At 46.9% G+C, this 23,900-nt stretch overlaps 2 protein-coding genes across 3 annotated transcripts in view; one reads left to right on the forward strand and one right to left on the reverse strand.

Annotated features, from left to right (window-relative positions):
* Positions 1–5,029, forward strand: SH3BGRL3 (SH3 domain binding glutamate rich protein like 3). Its single transcript, XM_081869891.1, has 3 exons — positions 1–160; positions 1,005–1,172; positions 4,123–5,029. Exons 1-3 carry the CDS (start codon positions 113–115, stop codon positions 4,186–4,188), a joined length of 282 nt encoding a protein of 93 aa, XP_081726017.1. The 5' UTR covers positions 1–112; the 3' UTR covers positions 4,189–5,029.
* UBXN11 (UBX domain protein 11) overlaps positions 4,908–23,900 on the reverse strand; it is a 26,165-nt gene continuing 7,172 nt past the window's right edge. For both annotated transcript variants that reach the window (XM_081869205.1, XM_081869206.1), the window contains exons 6-15: positions 23,354–23,408; positions 22,805–22,884; positions 22,222–22,336; positions 21,145–21,356; positions 17,426–17,503; positions 12,266–12,389; positions 10,867–10,970; positions 10,092–10,159; positions 9,311–9,457; positions 4,908–8,237 (exon numbers count right to left, since the gene is read on the reverse strand). In XM_081869205.1, the coding sequence (XP_081725331.1) occupies positions 8,078–8,237; positions 9,311–9,457; positions 10,092–10,159; positions 10,867–10,970; positions 12,266–12,389; positions 17,426–17,503; positions 21,145–21,356; positions 22,222–22,336; positions 22,805–22,884; positions 23,354–23,408 (1,143 nt within the window). In that variant the 3' untranslated portion in view covers positions 4,908–8,077. The remainder of the gene's footprint in view (positions 8,238–9,310; positions 9,458–10,091; positions 10,160–10,866; positions 10,971–12,265; positions 12,390–17,425; positions 17,504–21,144; positions 21,357–22,221; positions 22,337–22,804; positions 22,885–23,353; positions 23,409–23,900) is intronic.

A 23,900-nucleotide genomic window follows, 5' to 3' on the forward strand; every position in this document is an offset into this window, starting at 1 on the left:
TGGGCGGGGCTGGGAAGGAAGCAGATTCCTTCTCCACCCCTTTCCTCCGCTTCCTTCCAGGCACCCACCCAGCAGCCAAAGAAGAGAGGGAGCGGCGACAAAGCCCAGCATCATGGCCAGCCTCACGGTCTACAGCACCTCGGTGACAGGCTCCAGAGAGGTGAGTGGCGCGCCAGGGAAGGTGAGCTGCCTCGCCGAGCGGCTGGCTTCTCCCCCGCCCTCCTGGCACTCCGAGGCGGAGCTTTTCCGCCATCCCTCTGCAGCGTGCGCTCCCCTTTCTTGCTCCCTCTCCCTTCCCCGCCCCCATGCAGCTGGCTGCCTTTTCAACCCTCGCGTCCTCCCGCTTGAATTGAGCCCCCCGTTTCTTGTCCCCTCTCTTCCAGCTCCCTAGACGGGCTTCTCTTCCATAGGGGATTCTTCTCTATCCAGATGCTACAGTCATCTTGTTTTCTCCCCCAAACCCCGCGAATGGTCTATGAGAAACCGGAGGGGAATCCAAACTGGGAGCCCCTCCAGTTCTCTGATGGCGGAACGAACCAGAATGAGAGGTCCAGATCTCCCTTCCCATTTGAAAGATGATTTCCCCCCGCAGCCCAGTGTCTTCCTTGAACAACACAACGCCAGGCTGATGGGAGTTGTAGTCCAGAACATCTGGAGGGGACCAGTTTTTTCTAGGGGTGGATCCTCCCTTCCAGATGCAGTCTGAAGCAGCAGCTCCCTCCCCCTTTCATTTCTGAAATGGCCCTGCCCTCTCCTCGATGCCTAGAATCCCGCCAGCGCTGGCATTTGTACATACTGGGCTTGGTCTGTATTTGGAGAGAAGTGGAACCTCCTCCCTCACAAAGCATGGCTGGTCTTGCAATCCCTGCCTCTGGCTCTTTGTTTTGCATTGAGCAATATGAGCAGGCTGTGTTCCCATGTGTGACCTTCCCTATGTATCAAATCCCAGAAAACAGGGCGAATAATCTCCCACTCACCCTCCCCCCCCTTTGTGTGTTCTGCAGATCAAATCTCAGCAGAGCGAAGTGACCAGGATCTTGGACGGAAAGAACATCAAATACACCCTGGTGGATATCTCCCAGGATAACGCCCTGCGGGACGAAATGAGGGCCAAATCGGGCAACCCAAAAGCCATCCCTCCCCAGATTTTCAATGGGGACCATTACTGTGGGGTGAGTGGTTGGTGTGGAAAAAGTTATTTCGCTCCCTGATCAAGGCTAGTAGTGAAGAGATGAGTTGGCTGTTCACAAGAGGTGTGACTGGTGTGCCCCCCCCCCCCGGACAAATTCTGATATATAACTATAGATCTGAAACCTGCAAGACCGTTCATATATTTAATAGCCTTCAAGAGGCCTTTAGTTTGAAGCCTTGAATGCAGACCTGACCTATGTATGCAAATACATGTGTGAGTAGGCCTGTGTGCCTTAAAAGAGGAGGCCTGTTGCTTAAGTCAGGGGCCAAATGCAGCCCTCCAGGCCTCACCCCCCCCCCCCCCGTCCTTGGGACTTACCCTACTTTACTGGGGATTGAACCTGGGACCTTCTGCATGCAAGGCTAATGCTCTGACACTGAGCGATATGTGTAAACTTGTTGTTGCCCTGCCCATTTTTTCTTCTGAAAAGATCACACGTACACACAAACACACACAAACAAACGTGGCTTAATGGATGCCTACCCTGGTTTATGTACAAGGTTCTTTATGGCCCTATGTATGAGTTGCACTTACAGCTTTTAAAGGCAAGGCCTGCTTTGTCATTCTAGCCCTATTGTAGTCTGTCCATGGTTATGCCCTAGCAGGCTGTGGTGGCTGGTAGGATGGAAGGCAGGGAGACTAACACTAGGTGGGGCTAGAGACCAGTGACAGGCAGAGCCCCCACCCCATGTCTGGTTGTAAGTAAGAATATGGCAGGCAGGCAGGTAGGGCTGGCTGAGGGCAGGCTGGGGTTGATGGGGTGATGCCCCATATGCCTGAATGGACCTAATTAGATTTGTGGGTAATGCATGTATAATGCTCAGGTGCTAGTTGGGTTGTATGTGAGTCTCGTGCTTTTTTCCAACTCATTGTAGTAAATGCTCACTGCAAAAATTACAAATGTAGTATATGCGCAGTGACGTATTATTTTAGAGATTTACAAGTTGACCAACATTTGAGCTTTTGGGCTCCTTCCCCCTGAATGGGCTTTTTTTAAATGTCCCTTGGATGAAAAGCCTACCCTGGCTATTTGTGGACATTTGTGTACTTAAAATGGCATTTGTTATTATTATGACATCCCTGGGGTGCTGCTCTTTTGAGGTGACATGCCGTTGCCATCTGACATCTAGGGAGCAAGCAAAGGTTCATGCCCTCCTTTTGTCATCAGCTGCTTGTTGCAAAGTGCTTCGGAATGTGTGGCGAGCAGCAGGTTAAGTCAGGAAATAAAAGTGAATCAGAGGCAATGTGCCTCTGCTGGGAATTACAAGCGGAAAGAGTTGCTGTTGCACTTGGGTCTATTTGTAGCCATCCCGTAGCCATCTAGTTGACCAACAGGGCCCCTTTTGAATCGGAGCGAGGCTAAACTGTGTTTTTTAATATTAAAACAAAACTTTGTTATTGAGCCTCTTCTAGGTAGATATGTCAGTGGACTACTAACTATGCCCTCCCTGTCTGGAATAGATCTTGGGATAATAAGGATCCTCTTTCTCTCCTCCCCGCCTCGAGGATTCCCTGATATGACAGGGAAGCTGTGGCCCTCCAGAGGTTACTGAAGTTCCCATCAGCTCCAGCCAGCCTACTCAGTGGCCAGGGATGATGATCGCTGTATTTGCATTCCAGATGGACCCAACCTCCTAAGTCCTTGTCAGCCCTATCCTAGTCACAGGTTATCCAGCCTCAATAAATGGAAACAAGACTGATGCAGACAGTGCTTAGCTCTCCTTCATTGGAGGTGCCAGAGGACCATCTATCAGCCTGTGTTGTTCCATCCCAAGGCTATAATTCCCTGCCATGTTAACAACACCCAGAAGTGACAGATTCCAGATCAGAAGTCATTTCCTGTGTCACTTGTGAAAGCTCCCTTTGTAACACCCAGCTAACAGGAAGCCTTGTTTGGTGAAAAGGGGCTTTTCAGCCATGAGCCACCCATAAGGATTGTGTCATATACATCATTAAATAAGCTTCACCCTCTCTGTCTGGGGACAGATTTCCAGTGTGCTACTTGGGCCAAGTTCTGAACGACTTTTATGCTTTAGGACGGGGGTGAGAGAGATTTGAAAGAGAGTTGCTTTCTATTGGACGGTTTTTTGAAAACTCTGAAGCCAAGGTGCTTGATTCTGTGGTTATCCTCCCTCCGCAACCCTTGTTCCTGACCGCACACCAGTGCTCGCTTAGTCTCTAGGTCACTTTATCTGTTCTAAAGTCTGCCTGTCTTTACAGGCAGGAGGTAATGACCATTGTTTACAGCAACCACTTTTTCTGAAACAAAATTTTAATAATGAACCTCTGGTTAACTGTGGTCCCTACTCTTTCTGCTTCTGATGAGCCTCTTGAGCGAGCAGGTTGCAGAATGGAGCAAGCTAAATTTGGGAGCACAGAGGCTTCTTTGGTGATTGGTGCAGAATTCCTCATATAACTCTCTTGACTTTTGTTTGAGTACTCGGTTCAAAGGCTTCCTGTGTCATGTTCCTGTGCCTTGATGAGAAAAGAGTTCTGTTGAGCTTCTTGCCCTAGTAGCAAGAAGCTCAACAACTGCACTATACATTTAAAGCAGTATCATACCACTTTAGACAGGTATGATGGCTCCCAAGAATCTTGGGAACTGTAATTTGTTAAGGGTGCAGAGTGTTGTTAGGAGACCCCCTTTCCCCTCTGAGGGCCACAATTCCCAGAGTGGTTTAAGCATCAATCCTCTCCTCCCAGGGAACTGTGGGAATTGTAGCTCTGGAAAAAAAGGTGGTCTAATAATTCTCAGCATCCTTAACCAACTACAGTTCCCAGGATTCTTTGGGGGAAGCCATGACTATTCATAGTGGCATGAGACTTCTTTATGGGGCCTTGGAGAGAAAGAGGCTCCTAGCTTTCTATTACATATTGCCTTATTATTACTCTGTATTTGAGTTTTGTTTCTTGCTTCTCCCATCCGGCAGGACTACGAACTGTTTGTGGAAGCAGTGGAACAGAAGACCCTGCAGGAGTTCCTCAAGCTAGCCTGAGCATGCTTTGTTCCTTGCCCCTTGACCCTCTGCCCTACCCCAAACCTGGACTTTGCATTCCAAATGGATCACTACCCAACCTCCTATGTCCTTGTCAGCCTGGCCCTGTGTGACCAGACACCTCTCCAGCTCCCTTTCATTGCCTGCTTCCCTCTCAGCATGGTCAAAAAGAAAAACACTTTGCACATTCCTTTGAATGCTGCTGGGCCTTGCTGCTCGTGCCTCTGTGGATGAGAAATCTTACCAGTCAAGGACATCGGAAAGCAGAGCTTTCCCCAAACCTCCTCCCCCCACCCCTTGTGCCGAGCCTGCCCTTGAGAAAAGAACAAGGGGAGGCGTTGCCTCTTGTCTTATAACCAGTTGCAAATGCTGGCTTCCACACTTCCTCTTTCATTCCTACCCAGGAAATGAGAGCAGCAGCCGTCTGCTATAATTAATATTACTTTGTTATATACCAATGCAAAAGTACTGCACAAGATGATGCGCTGAAATTTCATTTTCTGACAGAGAGATGGGGTAGGGTTGTACGTGTGTCTTAAAAATTACTTCAGTGCAGCTCAGACTCTCCTAGGAAAAGCGGTTTCCAAGAGGATGGTGAGAGCAGATCTTGTATTCCATTAGTGTGTTCCCACCCCAACTCATATGGGACGTATATAGAATGCTAGGTCTGTTCTTGCATCAGCTGTTTCACACTTTTTCTTTTTTTAAAAAAACAAAACAAAAACTGGCTTTTTGCAAATATGGACCAAGTGCATTTTCAGGTTTTTTCCTTGCTAAAAGCAAAATTTGTAAAAATGGCCATCTCATTTGAGATGCTATTAAATGTTGCTAAAAACCTCAACTGTGGCTTTGTGTGTATCTTTAACTGGAAGATAAAAGTGGAGTATCATCCTGATTATTGATTCAGAAATCCATTTTCCAGCTCTCCTAATAGCTGGGTTGATCACATTTACTATACCTCAGCACAAAACGATTTGTTCCTGGACCAAGCGTTGGACAGGTGGCAGAGCCTTGTAGGCTATATTGGGACGGTTTGAGCACAGTTGCATCAAATACCCATAAATTTCTAAAATACTATCCTTGCGCCCTTCCTCAATAACTGAAGTTGATGTATTACAAAAGCGTAAATTGTAAAAACTTGTGCACTGAACCCAGGATTGTTTTGCTGTGGATGTATGATGGGAGCTGCGGCATCACAGAATTGTTTCTAGTTACAGTCAGGTTGTCTCTAGGAAGGAGGCTCGGTTGCGATTTGTCTATTCAATGGCAAGATTGATTCATTCATTGTGTGGGATTACCTGCCAGTGAAAACAATGCTATGCAGAAGGTGCTAGTAGGGGAAAATGCACTTGATAGTGATCACCAAGAAGAGGCCCTTAACTCATCATGCACTACTTCTTTAAGTAGAGTTCCCCTCACCTCCCACAGAGGAAGGCAGTAAGCCGGTGTAAAATGTCAGCTTACTCATTTGAGCTCTTCTTAATTTGAGACTGCAAATGGGAACTGCAACAAAATGTATGTTTTATGCTCAGGGTGCCAACCAGCCAACATGCTCTCTTCCAGGATATGCCTTTCTGTTCCCACTTTCCCCAGGCTTTATGTTTTTTATTCTTCCCCATCAATCATTCAGCATTCAGTGCTTAGTACTCAAGAGTGGTTTAACAATTGATCCCTCTCCAGAGGGAAGGAACTTCGGAAGCTAGCCTTGTGAGGGGAATAGCAGCCTCCTAGTAACACTCAGCACCTTTAGCAAACCACAGTTCTCAGGATTCTTTAGGGGAAGCCCTGGCTGTATAAAGTGGCAGGATAGAGCTTTAAATATATAGTGCAGATGGGCCTAAGTCTGGCAGGAAAATAGCCCCCATCTCCCAGTTCGGCACCAAGGAGGGGAGAGTGGGGTCTTGTTTCTGTATTGGTGCTAGGCTGTGGAGACTCAGGACAAAGCTTCAAATCAGAAGAGGCAGAGTTTTACAATGAGCACAAATGGCTGAGATTTGTGGACCTCCTGGGCATTGGTGGTTTTAGGGGTTAGAGGTGCTGTGTTATGCATAGGGAAGGCCAGATGCATTGGCATTCCTGTTGAAAAGGTGCAGATCACCCAAACTTTGGACATCTCTCCTTGTGGCATGCAACCAGTAACAATTAAGTAGATAAGGCAGTCATGGATTAGTAAGCACTAGGAACCAATTTAACAGGTCAGAAAAAGCATCTGGTGTCTTCATAGAACAGTACAACTTCATAACTTCGGAACAATTAAGAAGGTGGGGAAGAAGAGGAATTGGATATGCTTGAGTCCTTCCTCCTTGTCAAAGAAAAGGCTGAGTCCATTCGGTACACCACTTTTTAGCAGAATTGTGGCTCAATAATTATTTTTAAACCCTTCTCTCTGGCTAGCTAATTTTCTGGAGGAAGAGAGGTTTTGACATGGACTGATCATTGAAACATGCAAATTCCATCCCAGAAGGCGTAGGGAATGACACCCTGAAACATGGCTGTCAAGGCCCTCTTTACTGAACAACTACAAAGATCAGTCAGGGGGTGGAAGAACTTGCTACCTAATATTGCAAGCCTTGGGCAAACGGAAACAATAACAAGGGACATTATATTGAACAAGGTGGGTTGCTGTTATGAGATTCGGTCAGCTTTGCATATAACTCGCCAGAGGAAGAGAAATTAACTGTGTTTTGTTGTGGCCTCAAAAGAGACCTGCTAAAGGTAATTTCTCCCACACACTGGCTGGTTTTTAACTGCAGGACATCCACGTTTGGCCGTAGCCAGAGTTGTATGTGTGGGGAACCTAGTCCCTCCAGCATTTGCTGAACTACAACTCCCACAATCTCTGACCACTGGCTAGACTTACTGGGGCTGGTGGGAGTTGTAGTTCAGCAATATCCAGGGGGACAAAGACTCCCCAGTCCTGCCAGAGACAAGGGATGGGCTGCTCTGGCACTGCATCCACGCTATGGGGGTGGGGGGAGAGGCACATCTCACTAAGCTTTGGGGCATTACACACAGTGTATGGGCTGGCTGAAGTTGGGACTCCCTGTTTAGCCTCTTGCACAGGGGAGGAGAAGCTTACATGTGGCTGAGTTGCCTTTGTGGCCACACAAAGTTCAAGGTTGGGTGCGCAGGTCCTTTTCAGCTTCAGGAAAGGCAAAAAATGTTCATCTCCCTTTCCCATTAGAACTAGTGGAGAACCATGGGCATTTCTGATGTTGCTGAACCATAACTCCTATCAGCCTCGGCAAGTGGCCAGGGATGATGGGAATTATAGTTCAGTAACATCTGGAGGGCTGAAGTTTCTGCACACCTGCATTAGATGAATTAACAGGCTTGCATCACAGGTGCCTCTAACCCCACCAACTAGTTGGTAAACCCCATTTTTGAGGCCCTTGTAGGCTACAGGAACAGGGTGGGTGCTATCAAGCACATGGTGTGCACCAGTGCATGGTCTGGGACTCAGCACTCGTTTGGTGATGCAGCAGCTTAGAAAAGGGAAACTTCATGCTAGCACCAGTAGCCCAACCGTGTACTCTTTCTTGGAGCGAGGGTCTAGTGTTTCTGATGAGAGCTTTACAAGGGCCTGAGTCTCTTCATCCATTTGAGGCTAATGATAACCTAGACCTGGGGCCAAGCCCCACTCAAGCTGGGTAACAAAGGGAGGGTTAATGCCCAGTATTCCAACTACACCCCAACCCCGGCTTTCTCCTTTGACTGGAGGGCTGAGAATAGCCGCAAAGGTTGGAGCTTGGGTAAGTGGAAAGGTCAGTCCTTCCCTGTTTCTCTCTCTCACTAGAGGATGTCATTTTTGCACAGGCTCTCCTGAAGAAGGCACACTACTCCCTAGCTGAGTGGCAGCCAAGCCTGATGAATCATCCACTGTAAACCATTACACTTGTTGCCCTTGTGATTTGGTTGACGGGGCCCTTTTCTGCAGCCGAAGCGAGGCATTGGGGACCAGCCCACACTCCTCCAGCGTCATGAAGTTGTTGTTATACACTCGATAAGGAAAAGTGCTGATGATCTCGTAAGGTTCCATTTCTTCTCCCCTAGGAAATGAGCAGAATAGTGCTTGTAAGTAAGCTGATTTGGAATTTGACATTCAAATGCAAATAATTTGTTTAATGCAAAATTTTAAAATTTGAATACACATATTGAATAATTGTTTTAAATTTATCGGCATCTTCGTTGCTTTGGCTTTGGGAGGCATCAAGCCAAGAGTCTGCATTTCAGAAACTATGCTATGTCACTGCAGGACCTAGACAATAATGCCATTGGAAGATTCTCTAAGGAAAAGACAGCAGAACCCCGCACTTCAGTTTATTCTCTAGAGAGGCTCCTTACATTCAAGAATGAATATTCTTTGCATGACCCCTAGTATCTCTACATCTGAGCTATGCAGCTTACCCTGTTTCCTGTGGTCATAACAATCTCTGTGTGTTCAGCCACACGTATTGGGCATGGAATGAAGAGTGCCTATGGCAAGATTTTCCAGGATCCTCACTACTACTATCCCTTGGCAGTACCCCTACCTGCTTTGATGGTATCATGACCCCAACCAAAAATATGAAAGCAATGTCGAAGTGGAAGAGGCTGACATGGTATGTGATATCACAGGCACTTGTATTTATTCTCTGTACAAACTCCACTATGGAGTTGTGGCAGAAACTGGAGAACTCAGCAGAGGTCAAAACCAGAAGGAAATAAGGACAGATAGTAAGGAGTAGGATACACAATGGTGAAAAATTAACTGGAAGGTGAGTCAGGAACCTAGATGCCTGTATGATGTGATAGATCAACTCCTCCAAAGCCATGGGATCTTTCCTACCTTGTCCCTCCCCAATAACCTGAAAGTCAGTCATAACCCCGGAAGTGTTTATTATTTGCCCTTCACCCCCAAACATTTACTCCCCATATTGCATTGCAGAGGCCTGGTCCTCCCAGATTCTAGGTGGGAGATCAATCTGAATCAATTGGCAACATTAAGCAAAAACACACACTTTCCCCCTATTTGTTTATAGTGAGCACAGACTTTAGTTGCTGATGTTAGTTGCAGAATCAGGAGTTTAAGGTTCAGAAACTTCTACAAAAGGTTATCTGCTAGAATGATCCCTGTTACTACCTGCTCTGGGCAAGATGCTGGCGCAGGTCTCCGATGGTCTCGGTGAATGGCATCTTGATGATATAGGTCTTCTCCCCATTTTCTGACTTTATCCGAAGAGTTGCGACATTGGGGTTGGAGGCCTTCTTTTTTTCATTCCCTTCCAACCTGAAGATCAGAAAAGCTGGTTAGAGAAGGGACAATGCTTTCTTTGAAGAGGGTGGGGAAACCTTCCCAGGTTGACAAGCCCCATCTGACCCTCATTTCCCTCAACAGAACATGCAGAAACTTGTTCAAGCCATATGGGGTATTAAGGAAGGAGCAGTATCTCTGGTGGGGGGACAGTTTGTGCAGTAATCTCACCACCTTTGATGCACTCAGTTCTCACCTGTGGCTCCTAGAAGCTGACAGTGGCCAAACCCCAGGAAATGGCTTCAACTGGCCAGCTAAACCAGGTGAAGGTAGCTGATGGGTCTTAAACCCTCAATGAATCAGGTGTGTAAGGGACTTGTCTGTCCCCTGTCAAAGGTGAATTATGAGAACCCAAGTCACATACTTCTCAATGCAGCTCTGAATAAAGGGAATCACCATGAAAGAAAGTGCTACAGTGGCCCTCCAGATGCTGCTGGACTCCAACTCACATCAGCCCCAACCAGCATGGCCAGTTGTCAGGGAGGACGGGAGTTGTAGTCTAGCAACATCTGAAGCGCCGCAGGTTCCCCCTCCTGCACTACAGCTTGAGGAGACTGCATGATGCCACAGCCATTAATGTGAAGAAGGGAAATTGCCTTTTCTTTTTTACCTCTTCTTCATTGCTGCAATACTGGGGGTCTCCACCACAATCACTTCGTGGCTTTTTCCACCTGAGCCCTGGAACCAAAGAAGGAAATCTGTGTCAAAATCTGACTGTCCTGAGAAATGTAAACGGAATCAGCTGCCCTGCTCATCTCAGCACATCCAAACATGAAGCAAAGTTGTCTTTTGTTGTACTGTTTAGAACTGAAGGGTTTGGTCCTGGGTCCTTGGCTATTAATTAAAACTTCCAAACTCAGCTCATACTCCAAGCTCAGAGTCGGGAAGCTGCCCATGGGCTGGCAACCCTTACTCTAACCACTACACCACATCACACTAGCTTGATGGCACTATTTGAATGCCAATAATATATAGCCTTTGGGGAAGTGAGAAGATGACCATATGAACCCCAATTTCCTGTTCTTCTGATACTTGGGATTACAGATGTGCATTCCCCCCTAACCTTGGCTACCATGTCAGCATTGATTCTCAAAATGAAGGCAGAAGGGGAACGATTATCATTGTGTATCATTTGTATTGGGCTTTAGGTGGACAAGGAAGGAGACCCTAAAAGGGCAGGTATTCCACATGTGCATCCTATATTCTTTTGACACATCCTGGTCACAAAATTAAATTCTGGTAGGGAGAAGGATTCTAGGTAGGGATATGGTACCTAAGCTCATGCTGCTGCAAAGTATTGGCTATTAGCAGAAGTGCTGACCAGAAGAAGGAACCCCAGAATCAAACCCCATTACATGCAGGCTGGAGAAGGAGTTCCATCCTACCTGGAGGGTTTTTTTAATTTCTCCTCGGATATCGATCACTTGCCCATCTTGAATCCGTGACTTTGGAAGCTTATTCAAAAACTGCTCCATGGTGAGCTTAGGACCTGCCATAACAGAGGATTGTGGGAGTAAATGCTTTAGTACAGGGATGCCCAAACTTTTTTCAGAGAGAGCCAGATTTGATGAAGTGGACATGTGTGAGGGCCGACCAAAGTTGTTGAGGTGTTGTTTTTTTTAGGGTTGAGGTGGTTGAGCTTTTTTTTTGGATTTTACCCCAAGAAAGAAACTGCCATGGGGGCTGGATTGAACTGGTCAGGGGGCTGGATTAGGCCCCCAAAATGGACTTTTGACACGCCTGCTTTAGCAGATAGGCAAAGAAAGAACCCTAGGCATAACACTGGTACTTTGCACTAAAGATCTTGTCATCCAGTGGCTGCAGAAGTGAGAGACAATTACTCTCTGGTTGCCAGCCACTAAAAGAAAGAGCTCCAAGCCATTTGCCCTGAGACTGACTGATAACTGACCAAAGCACAGCCCATCTCTGCCACCAGCCAAAGTGCTACTTCTAATCAGGTAAGAAAGCCAGCAAGGGGAAATCAGTCTGGTTTACAGTCAATTTAAATGCCTGTTTCACAGCTCATCCCTCCTTTCTGGCATTGGCAGACAGGATCTTCTTCCTCTGTCTTTGTCCTCTATTCCACTCTCCCTTCTTTGTCATTTTCATTTGGGAGCCTGGGGGTTGGGCCTGAGTCTTGTTTTGATTTAGTTACAGTGCCTGCCACCAGCTCTGAATTGTACCTTTTACTGATGTAAGCCACTTTGGAAACCACTCTTTGTCCCCCCCCCCCAATGCAGCATGTTACACTATCGTCGTCGTTAGTAGTAGTATATACATTGTTTTTTCATTCATTCATTTTTAGTAATTGACTTCTTTCCAAAAAGCCTTCTGAAGCGCTTCTTGACAAGATGTTTGACTGGTGGGGGAAAACAAAAGGTCCTTTCCATCACAAGCAGCATATAACACAAAATGTCATTCAACACAATGCAATGTCAAAAGTTTTGTCATACAAGAAATGGAGCCATAATTAACTGAGTGGTTGTAAGTAAATAAGGAGATGAGTTGAGGACCAGAATTTTAAAACACTGAACGACACACACACACACAGATTAAAGGAAACCAAACAAATAAGAACAAGAACATAGGAGACTGCCTTATAGTGAGTCAGACCACTGGTCCATCAGTAAAGTCTATTCTGGCAGCAGCTATGCAGCAGAGAGGGAACCGTTCCCAGCTCTACCTAGAGAAGCTGGGGATTGAACCTGAGACCTTCCGCATGCCAGGCAAATACTGCTGCTGAGTTAGGGTCCTTCCTACACTCACCATTAACCACCATCTCACCTGGTATCTCATTTGTCTCCTTTAATCCGCTTGGTCTGGCAAGGCCAATGACGTGGCCCTGGCCTGGAAAACTTTTGTGCTGCAGCTTCCTCTCCTGAAATACGGTGTCTCTCTTGTCGGTGACCTGTGGAAGAGACCCGTATTGCTATTCAATGCCCTACCTAACCCCAAACTCCAGAGCTCAGTGTTAGGCAAGGAAGTGTTAGTAAATGTTGGCAGCAGTGACAAATGGAGAATGGAAGAGAAGTCATCATTTCCTTGTGCAGAAACTGCAAAACAAATGATCAGTCAGCAGGGATGCCTCAGCCTGATCAGCAGGACAGTTGCCACAGTGGCACTGCCTATCAAGCTGGTAATGCTTGATCCAAACTCAATAAACCACACTTGGAGAGAGGTGGGTCAAAAAAGGTTCACTCAAAGCAAAACATTCAGGGTTGTATTCAAATCTAGTCCTACTCATGAGTAGATTGGGCTGGCTAAGTAGTGTCCAGTAATTTCAAGAGACTACTCTGAGTAAAGCTTAGGTTGGATACAACCCTCGGCTGGGAGCCACCACAAGCAAGGCCTTTTCTGCAGCCATCGTAAACCAGTGTGTTTGTGTGAGGAGTCTCAGTGATCCAAGAGGTGCCACTGCCTCTGCCAGACCAGCTGCTGTATAAAAGAAAAGAGGGTCCTACCCCTTGTGCTCTCCTTCTATCAGAAAAGCTACATGAATCTAATCCAAGAGCCACCACTTAAAATCCAGAAGCAAACTCAGGGCCAGTTTATGCAATCCACAAAATCAAGTGGCAGCTCATTTCCAGACTGCTCAATCTGGGCTATGGGAAGAAGTGGGTTGCATATTTGAAACATTATCCTAGAAAAAGAAACACACACATATAGAAAAAAACACTCTGCATGTGCTCTGAAAACAAGCATGGTGGGAGAAAGGTTATCCTGCTACATAATGCATTACTTTCCTTTGTGCTGTGAATTTTCTCCCATGACACGCGGACAATCCCTCTGGCAACACAGCATAGTACCGAACAAAAATACATCACTACTTGATTCTATAACTATCTCTCAGAAACTAGAAGGTGAGAGCAAATGGGAAACCAGAAAGGTATATGAAGCCAAAGAGGCCCAGCTGTCACGTGTTCTGGATCTCTAACTGTATGATCCTCTAGAGAGGATCCTCTGCCCCAGCTAACTTTTGGACCCTGCGGCTTGTGCCCTCTTCCCTGCTTGAGTCTAACTGACTGTTCAGTTCTGGCGCTCCCCACACTTCACCTGCAAAAGGAAAGGGAGCAGGTGCTTCCCCTCTGCTGTCTCACAGGGGCTTTTTTCAGAAACCCCAGACCACATTTCCTTGTTCTTGTTCTTTTCTCTTTTATGTAAAACATTTCCCACTCATCTATGAATAATGAGAACAAAGAAACACAGTTTCCTCCACCTCCTTACGAATAATGGGCAAGAAAGCAATACACTTTCCTCCCACCTGTTTGGAAGAAACTGCTCCAGTTGCCTCCAAACAAAGCAAACACACCATCTTAATAAGTCACTTCTGCTGACAAGGATCAAAGCAATGCTGTATCAGTAGTTCCACCCAAATACACTACTCTAGAAAGTTAAAAATAGTCTATTGATAAACGACTTCCTCAATTCCCTTCTTTCTCTAAAACAGAAGGGCACAGCAATCCCAAGGAAGGTGGTAGGGGTGGGAGAACAGACTATAGCACGACTTTATTAGGGAGCACCCCTGGGCTAGCACTGGCCTGGTCAAAGGATGGGTGGCAGTCCCTCTCTGTTTACTTTTTCTCCCCCCCCCCCCATTCCTGCTGCAACTGGTTTCAATGGAAAAGGAAAGAACTACACCAGCTTCAAGAGTGTAGTATTACTTCCTAGTCAAGGGCATGTTCAGAGAACAAAAGGCCTCGTATCCTGTGAAGCTAGGGCCTCCCACAATCTGTCTCCAACACACACCCTTTCTTCAGTTGCATCAGAGCATTAATAGAATGGGATAGCGCCAATAGAATGGGATAGCGCGGGTGGCGCTGTGGTCTAAACCAGTGTTTCCCAACCGGTGTTCCGCGGCACACTAGTGTGCCGCGAGACGTTGCCTGGTGTGCCGTGGGAGGGAGGCGGGCGAGTCGGGCGGCAAGAGGCGGGGCGGCGGCGGCGAGCACACGCGGGGCGGCGAGCGAGCTCCCTCCCACATCCCATCGCTGCTCGCTTCGGCCGGCCGCCCCGTGCTCCGCGCGGGTGTTGGCCAGCCTTGCGCACCCGGGGGATCACCCCCCGAGAGCGCAAGGCTTGCGGGCGGAAGCCGGCAGCACGGAGCACGGGGCGCCCTTTGGAGGCCATTTCGTGCTCCGCACTGGTGTTGGCAAGTCTTGCGCACCGGGGGATCTCCCCTCGGAGCACAAGGCTTGCGGGCGGCAGCTGGCAGCGCGGAGCACGGGGCGCCCTTCGGAGGACGCCCCGTGCTCCGCGCTGGTGTTGGCCAGCCTTGCGCACCCGGGGGATCTCCCCCCGAGAGCGCAAGGCTTGCGGGCGGCAGCTGGCAGCGCGGAGCACGGGGCGCCCTTTGGAGGATGCCCCGTGCTCGGCGCTGGTGTTGGCCAGCCTTGCGCACCCGGGGGATCTCCCCCCGAGAGCGCAAGGCTTGTGGGCGGAAGCCGGCAGCACGGAGCACGGGGCGCCCTTTGGAGGCCGCCCCGTGCTCTGCGCTGGTGTTGGCCAGCCTTGCGCACCCGGGGGATCTCCCCCCAGGAGCGCAAGGCTTGCGGGCAGCAGCTGGCAGCGCGGAGCACGGGGCGCCCTTCAGAGGACGCCCCGTGCTCCGCGCTCGTGTTGGCAAGCCTTGCGCACCCGGGGGATCTCCCCCCGAGAGCGCAAGGCTTGCAGGCGGCAGCTGGCAGCGCGGAGCACGGGGCGCCCTTCGGAGGCCATTCTGTGCTCCGCGCTGGTGTTGGCAAGTCTTGCGCACCGGCGGATCTCCCCCCGGGAGCGCAAGGCTTGCGGGCGGCAGCTGGCAGCGCAGAGCACGGGGCGCCCTTCGGAGGACGCCCCGTGCTCCGCGCTGGTGTTGGCCAGCCTTGCGCACCCGGGGGATCTCCCCCCGAGAGTGCAAGGCTTGCGGGCGGCAGCTGGCAGCGCGGAGCACGGGGCGCCCTTCGGAGGCCGCCCCGTGCTCCGCGCTGGTGTTGGCCAGCCTTGCGCACCCGGGGGATCTCCCCCCGGGAGCGCAAGGCTTGCGGGCGGCAGCTGGCAGCGCGGAGCACAGGGCGCCCTTCGGAGGACGCCCCGTGCTCCGCGCTCGTGTTGGCAAGCCTTGCGCACCCGGGGGGCGCGTGGGGCGCCCTGAAACAGAGGGTTCCCCATGCTGCGGACTGTAGCCTGCCGCCCGACGCGCGGGGCGCCCTGAAGCAGAGCGCCCCTCGCGCCAGGCAGACATGGGCCAGCCCCACAAGCTCGGGGGACAGCGGGGAGGCGCAGCACCGCCATCCCACTGTTCCCCGACCTGGTTTTGGGGGGGGGAATAAAGGATTTTTTTTTCCTTTATTTCCCCCCCCCCCAAAAAGTAGGTGCGTCCTATGGGACGGAGCGTCCTATGGGACGAAAAATACGGTACTTACTATTTCATAATAAAGTAATTATAAAATACTTTCTTTGTGTTTATTTGATGCCTATTAAAGAGAGTTACTTTATATATAGTCAATATAGGCACAGAGTTAATTTTTTAAACATTTTCTAATGGTGGTGTGCCTCGAGATTTTTTTCATGAAACAAGTGTGCCTTTGCCCAAAAAAGGTTGGGAAACACTGGTCTAAACCACTGAGCCTTGCCAATCAGAAGTTTGGGGGTTTGAATCCCCGCAGATGGGGGTGAGCTCCCATTGATCTGTCCCAGCTCCTGCCAACCTAGCAGTTTGAAAGCACGCCAGTGCAAGTAGATAAATAGGTACCACTGCAGCAGAAAGATAAACAGCATTTCTGGTTTTCGTCCTGGTGTCCCGTTGTGCCAGAAGCAGTTTAGTCCTGCTGGCCACATGACCCGGAAAGCTGTCTGTGGACAAACGCCGGCTCTCTCAGCCTGAAAGCGAGATGAGCACTGCAACCCCATAGTCACCTTTGACTGGACTTAATCGTACAGAGATCTTTTACCTAGTGTGGTTTCCATGGCTCCCCCAAGAAGGTCTCCAATGGCAGACCTCCCTCTCTGTAGTCAGAGAGGGAGGTCCACAACATCCAATGACCCTTCAGGGAGCTTAGTATCGCCGCCTAATCAGTTAGGTTTTACCACAAGCGATATATTTAATCCTCTTCTAATCAATTCTCAATAGATGAAGCAGCAACGTTCCAGTCACATGCTTTTTCAAACGTGGCTGTTTATAGCAAGTTAATCTCTAATTCTTTACTTGCCTTATATAATATTGGGCATAATCTAAAAGAAGAATTTGTGCACAGTTTCAACTTTCCATAAACAAACACAACTTGGGGACAAGCCTACCAAATATAATAACCACTTTCAGGCACTGTCATTTTGCAGAAGATAACATTTTTCTTAATTTGTGATCACTTGCACCTGTATGCTTTTCACCATCCCTGACCATTGATCATGCTTGCTGGGGCTAATGGGAGCTGGAGTCCAATAACATCTGGGGATCCACAGGTTCCCCACCTCTTGTCTAACATTTTCTGGCTTTTTGGTCTGCCCTTTTCTCAGAGATCGTGTCCTATTATTCTTCCCATTTGCCTGAGAGCTCTCTTCTCCCACTCCTCTTCCTTTCTTGGGTCTCAAAATGAAACATAAACTCATTTTCTTCAGAGAATGTTCACCCACACAGTCAGTGTTAATCTATTACTGCACACAGAACAACCAATGATGATCACAGAAAAGGTAAGTGTTGTTTTTTTTAAGGAGGGAATCTCCATTTTTAAGAACTGAAAGGTGATCCAGTTTTTTAAGCAAAAAGCACTCTTAGTTCCTCATATATAGAACAATCAGTTCCTGAAAGAGGAAAAAACATTATAACTGCTTAAAGAGAGGTTCTCAGTTCTGCTTAAACAATGGAGCTGCTCTAACTTCAGACCACATTTTTGATAAGCAAATGAAACTTCTGCAAACGAAGAACTCAATAAACAGGAAGCTGTAGGAGAGCAGGGGGTGGTGGCATACCTGAAATGGGATACCATCTGGGTAACGCTTCTGCAGCTCAGAAGGGAAGTAACCGTCCATGATATCTCGTAGGAGTTGCTGAAACCACAAGCAGGGCCCACATGTCAGATTTTTCTCTATACTGAGGGTGGTAGTGCCCCTAAACATTTTTTGAGTCTGGGGACCAGTTTAAGACACTATCATGTGAACCACAAAATACAAATTTCACAGATGAACAATTGGTGATGCTCAGAACACTGAAACAACTAAAAAACCTACAACCCCCTCAGAATTAAAATGAATCAAGATAAAAATGGAAAAAGGAACCAACCAAACAGCCAGAAAAGAACGTGCCAAAAAAGCTTGAAATAAAATAAAATAAAATTTTGAAGTAAAAATAAACACTGGGAGGAACAGAGGCTTTGGCAGGTGCTAAGGGAGGAGGAGGGCAGGGTTAAGGGGGCAATAGCACCCGCAGGAATCACAGTAGAGGCCCCCAGGGCTGTCTGGTGACTGAAGAACCACAATAAGCAGTCCAGATAAAGGAATGCCTCTCATTTATTTCAGTTTACAGAATGCTCTCTTACCAGAGCTGGAAGTGAAACAAAAAATGCACATAACAAAATGTAAATGTGTCAACAACCTCAATTTCACCAATCCAATTCTGACTGCAAAATATTCAGTCTGAAAGAGGAATTGTAGCTCAAATTCAAAACAGTTCAGGGACGAGAAACCCACAATAAGGAAGAAGCAGACTACAATTTTGGGAGGCAGCTCTGAGTGCCCAGTCTTGGTGAGCATGAGCCCACAGCAGCATCTGGTGGCAGCAATTCTGGTAGTGGTCTGTAGCAGGTAGCACGAGCAGGGGACTGACAGGCAGATCAGAGCCACAGCCTTCAGAACCTTGGACAGGTCTTGGGGGTAGACCACTTGCTCCAAGGACTGCTTATGCTAACTGAGCTATAGCCCCTGGGCTTGAGTGTAGGCACAAACCAGGTCCCACAAGCCCTTTGCTCTGGATGCCTCCTTGATTTCATTCTCCACCTCAGGATGACCCAGCACATTTTGATCAAGAGGTTGATAGGCTTTAAAGAGACAGTCCTCTGCCTGGAGCTTGACACTCCGTTACCTCTGCCTGTTGTGGTGAGTAGGCTTGGAGGCACATTTGAGACTAGGTTGAGCTGCAGCCACTGGGAGTCAGTGGCTCAAACGTTTCAGATTTGGGCACGCCTGGCTTAGAAGGGCCTTGATGACACAACTCAGATTACATCAGGGCCCCAATCAATGCTTCCTGGTTCAGCTGTCTACTTTCCCCAAGTCAGTGTTCAAGGTGCTGCTGGCAGTCTGGGTCATAATACTGTCGGGTTTCACTTCCTCCTCCATGGGGTACAACCACAAAGCTGAGCATATTTCCCTATCCTCACACCATCAACTGGGGTTGGTTAATGCTGAGAATAATGATACCAGGATACAGCAAAGGTTATGGGATGGTGATCAGGCGGAACTCAATACAGGCCTCCCATCTGGGGAGGTGGGCAGCCTTCTATTTCATATTGTGTGGACCCATCCTTAGATCTGGAGGTATCTCCAGACAGCTTTCCTTTCTAGCAGGTGTCAAACACAAAATCTAAATCTCACTGCATGTGCTTGCCAGATATCAAATATCACTGAATATTGACATCAAATATTCAGAGAACAGCCAGGGAACATTTTACATCATAATGCTCAGAAAATAATTTTGAAGAGCAAATTAGTTTTTGGTTTACTCAGCTCATCTTCCTTATTTCATTTATCATCATCACCACCACAAAGGTTAATTGTTGTTATCCCCATGTTTACAGATGCAGCATGGAAGCCACTGAGATCTGCCCAAGACCATACAATGAGCCTATTATGAAAAGTGAGATTTGAAGCCAGGCCCACATCCAGCACTCTGCTTACAGACCTCCCTGGCTTCCACATAGCTCACCTATACCATTCAGATCTTTGTAAAGTGAAAACACTTGCAGATACACCAAGATAGGTACTAGGGTATGATCTGAAGGCACATGACCCAGTTATCTTGTGGAAGCTAAGCAGTCTGGCCTGGTCAGGTTGCAGATGAGACACTGCTTGGGTACCCTACATGTGGATCCATGACTCAGTCCCACACAGTGCAAGTATGAAAGTTGTGTAAACTGGAGTACAGCCTGAAGTCTCTTAAAAATAAGTACATTCTCCCAAAAGAGGGTGTGAGACTTTAGTCACTAGACTCCATGTCTTCCCTTCACAGGGACTGAGACTTAAGCTTAAACTTTCTCTTCAACCATAAGAAATATTAACTTTTTTAAAAAAGGAAAATCAAGCTTTGTTCAGGCATCTGCTAGGAAAGAACCTGCACCCTTTTCACCACAGGTTTCTCCTGGTAAAAAATTGTAGAGACTGGGCAGTTACAAAATTGAGTGTTCAAAAATACACAGTACTGCTTTTTTAAAATGTTCAGCCAATAGTTGACTCATTCACTGGGAGGAAAGTCTGGCAACCTGCTTGCTGCTGCAAACTATCTCTGCGGGGGCTGAAGAAGGACGTTCAAAATTCAAGGATTTACATGTGGTGAAGAGTCCAGCAGCTTGCTCATTATGCGTAGGGAGCTGCAATAGCCGCAAACAGAAAGGTCCCATGTGTGAGTTATATAGGACAACTTTCAAACAGTTGCAGAGGCAGCAGGTGGGACTTTGTGCCTGAGGAAGGAAGCTGGAATGGTTTCAAAGTCAGAAGCAGAACAGCCCTGTGCTCATTCTTGCTTTCCGTTACTTCCTCCTTAACTTGTAACTCTTGCTTTATAAATTTAAAATGTGCCATTGAACCACGAGGCATCTCATTTTTTAAAAAAGAAAAAGGTAGACTACAGACTCTGGGAGTCATCCTGCCCTGATCTAAGGCACTCCTTCAGAAACACAATATGTGCCTCCTTGAAAGAAAGCTACCAACGCTCTTCAGGCGCATGTTAGCAGCATTTCTATGTACTGTTTGAATACATTCACAAATCACACAGAAAGATGGGTTGGGTGAGCAAAAGGGAAATGAGGGGGGTGAGTGCAGTACCCTTGCCACAACCCCTTTCTCTAGGGTTTTTACTTGAAAAGTGTATCCCCATCCCTCTCTGTGTATGCGATTGGCACAGTTTCAACCTGAAGGAAGTGCCCCCATCATGCTAACTGTATTGTGTCTGAATCCAGTTATGGTTATTCTCATTCCCCTGCCTCAGGCAGGCTTTCGTTTTTTAAAAAGGTCAAGCACCTCGCAAATGCATCAATTTGGTCTATGCTTGTGCCAAATTATTACTATTATTACAAGTCAATCATTTTTAGACAAGAAGAACTGCTGCAGAGAGTGGGAGATGTGCTTTCATGATGTCAGCCAATCAGCACTATGCACAGCCAGCAGAACCAGTCAAAGCTCTGAGCACTAGCCTTCAGAGAAGATTGCACCCGTCCAAAGTGAATGAGTGCAATTCCACTGAACCTTGATCGCCCTAATTATGCATAACTGTATATAATCTCGCCGTCTTATCAGGCTTCTTACAAGAAAATGGAAGGAGTCATAAATGCTATAACTTATTTCTGGGCATAAAGTGGGGATTTTGTGCTATCAGGAAAGGCACACAAAAATGTCTGCTTTGTCATCATGTAGCCATTACTATGGGTACACCTGTCAGCCAGCCAGTCGGTGATTAAATTTCTTTAAGTATTGATTCATACCTGTGTGGAAGGTTCTTCATATGAGCGGAAAGGCCCTTTGAACATGACAATCCCATTTTGATAGAAGGTGAGGGGGATTGAGTCCAGCTGCTTCAGCCTAGCACCCCCTGCCGTATGCTCGATTTGGGACACGCCTTCCCCAGCCAAAGCATTTAAATCTTTCAGGTTTGCAAAAATTAAATCAAAATTGGTTTCTGAAACAATGGATTCACCTATGACAAAAGGAGGAGAAATGACTAAGGGGAAGAGAAACTCTCAACACTGCATTTTAACTGCAAAATCTTTTCCAGCATCACGAAAAGCAGTTTCCATGACAAAGTAATGGAGGAATATTGTCAATAGGACACTATTTCTACAATTAGAGTTGGATTACATAGGGTGGTATCCAATGCACTTGCTCTGTTAGTGCAAGGACTTAGGCTTGTTCAAATGAACTTTCCACCCTCTCCTCCTCCTGGACATGCCCAGTGCCCTTTCCAAATCTGCTCTGGAGGGTTGGGAAAACCCCCAAGAACAAATTTGGGGAATACAAACAGAAAGGAGAGGGAGTAGTTCTGTTGCACAAGCATAAATCCTTGTGCTAAAGTAACAAGTTACTTAGTCATACAATGTGTACAACCCATAGGGATAAATATGGATTTTGTGCTCTAGGGGTGGAGTTGTTGCAAAGCAGGGTACATGATACCTCAAGGTTCAGGATAGTTATTAGGAGTTTTTCTCCATTTATACCCTGCTTTTCAAGGCAAAAGCTTTCAGAAACTGGCTTATGGTACGACTAAAACAGTTTAATTAAAATTAATAAATTGAAAACTTTTTTCCCAAAACCACTTGTGCCTGACAAGTTTGCACTATTTGCTATGAGAATCTTGGTAATGCTGATTTGTAAGGTTATTAAATGAATGACAATGGGGATAATTTTTGATGTATACAATGCCATCAATGTACATAGCATATTATTGAGTTCTGTAAACGAAAAGACTGTTCTTTACGCCAAGGAGCTTACAGTCTAAATGGAAGTAAAGTATGCTCTGTTGTCTTAAGGTATCTAAAACAGGGCAGTCTTTTGTCCCGGCAAACCTGGTTTCCAGTAATGCTTTGACAGCTCACTCCTTTCATCACTTTGTGCCTGAACTTCTCCCAAAGAGTCTGTCCCTTCTCCAACCCAGATCAATCCATAGTCATTCAGAAACAGCTGCATAAGGGGAAATGGGGACAATTTAGACAGGAAGGAAGATAGCCGAACCAATGGTGAGAATAGAAAAATGCTGAAGGAAAAATAAAATTGCTACTTTCCCAAAATGAACTTTTATTTAAAGCTGCAACCTAATTAAATCAATTTTAAATAAGGATGATGTGAAAGTTCCTCAGAGCCCAACTCATATTCAAACCCTGGGGATTTGGAAGACCTGAGGCCAACCAGAACGTACGAGATCTCGTTTCCCCCTGCTTCTCATTGTCTTAACACAAGGAGTAAAAAAAAAAAAGGCAAAACAGAGATTCCCCTCCCTCCGATTTCTGCCTGGTACCATGGACTCTGAGAGGTTAGTTTGTTCAAAGGCTCTTGTTCACGTCCAACCCAGTAGCCACCCATAGAATGAACAGAAATTAAGCTCAGATTCATAGAGAAATAATAATAATCTCTCGCTCCCATTAATCTTACCTCCATTTCCCAGACCTGATGCTGCAATTTAAGGCATATCACTTCCAGTTCCTCTGCTCTGCTCACCCAAGAAGATTCAGCTTGCAAAGAAAAAAAACACCCAAAGATATGTAGGGGTTCCTCATTTTGATTAATATTAAACTGCACTTGTTGTTGTTTAGTCGTGTCCGACTCTTCGTGACCCCATGGACCAGAGCAAGCCAGGCACTCCTGTCCTCCACTGCCTCCCGCAGTTTGGTCAAATTTTGGTCAAACTGCACAAAGAGCAGCAATAGTCCAAGTCTCTGTTATAAATTAATGTTCTGACTCAGAATGGAAAAGGTTAGCATTTTACCTTCGAACACACTTCCTTCCAATGGGCAATTCCATATGGTGACCTGGCCGGTTCTGGACTTACTGGTGCCTTAGAGCTTAAAACATGACCTGCATTATGGTGGGGCCTCAAAAGCTGCTCTCTCCACATGCTCATACACACCCTGCTAGCAAAACTTGGCATCTGCCTCTTGTTGAAGAGAAAAAGAAGCATTGAGACATGTGCTACAATGTTACCTTTTCCTTTCTTAAGGATTTTTATCTGCTCCTCAAGCTCCTCAATCTTCTTATCCTGCAGATCCAAATAAAAAAGGCAAAATTTAATACCAGTCACTATTAATTCCATGTCATATATGAACTGCTTCCTATGAAGCATCTCAAATCAATTTCACAATAGAATAAAAACATATACAAAATAATTGCATCAATACAAGCAGAACAATTGCATATATAGGAAACCAAATTCAAAACCAATACAGATTTTGAATGGGATAAAAGATTCCACGCTGAAAGCTTGCTCAAAGAGGAAAGTCTTCAACAGACGCTAAAAATACATTAGAGAGAACCCGTGTCTCATATGTAGGAGCATGGGGTTCCAAAGGGTAGGTGCTGCCGCAATAAAGGCAGGATTCCTTCATGTTATGAAGCAGGCCTTCAGATATGATGGTATCTGCAGGGTGCCCCCTTCTGTGTTGCAGAGTGATCCCCCTAGTAGTTTAACTATCAATGCCTCTTCCCAGGAACTTTGGAATTGTAGCTCTGTGAGGGGAATAACAACTCTCAG

The sequence above is a fragment of the Podarcis erhardii genome, assembly GCF_964252035.2.
Source record: "Podarcis erhardii genome assembly, chromosome: 7".
NCBI lineage: Eukaryota > Metazoa > Chordata > Lepidosauria > Squamata > Lacertidae > Podarcis > Podarcis erhardii.

Bases quoted from the DNA above. Each gene is read 5' to 3' on its own strand.
- SH3BGRL3 (XM_081869891.1), top strand. From the start codon at position 113: ATGGCCAGCCTCACGGTCTACAGCACCTCGGTGACAGGCTCCAGAGAG. The intron at 161-1,004 runs GTGAGTGGCGCG...TGTGTTCTGCAG, and splicing joins CGGTGACAGGCTCCAGAGAG to ATCAAATCTCAGCAGAGCGA. The intron at 1,173-4,122 runs GTGAGTGGTTGG...CCCATCCGGCAG, and splicing joins ATGGGGACCATTACTGTGGG to GACTACGAACTGTTTGTGGA.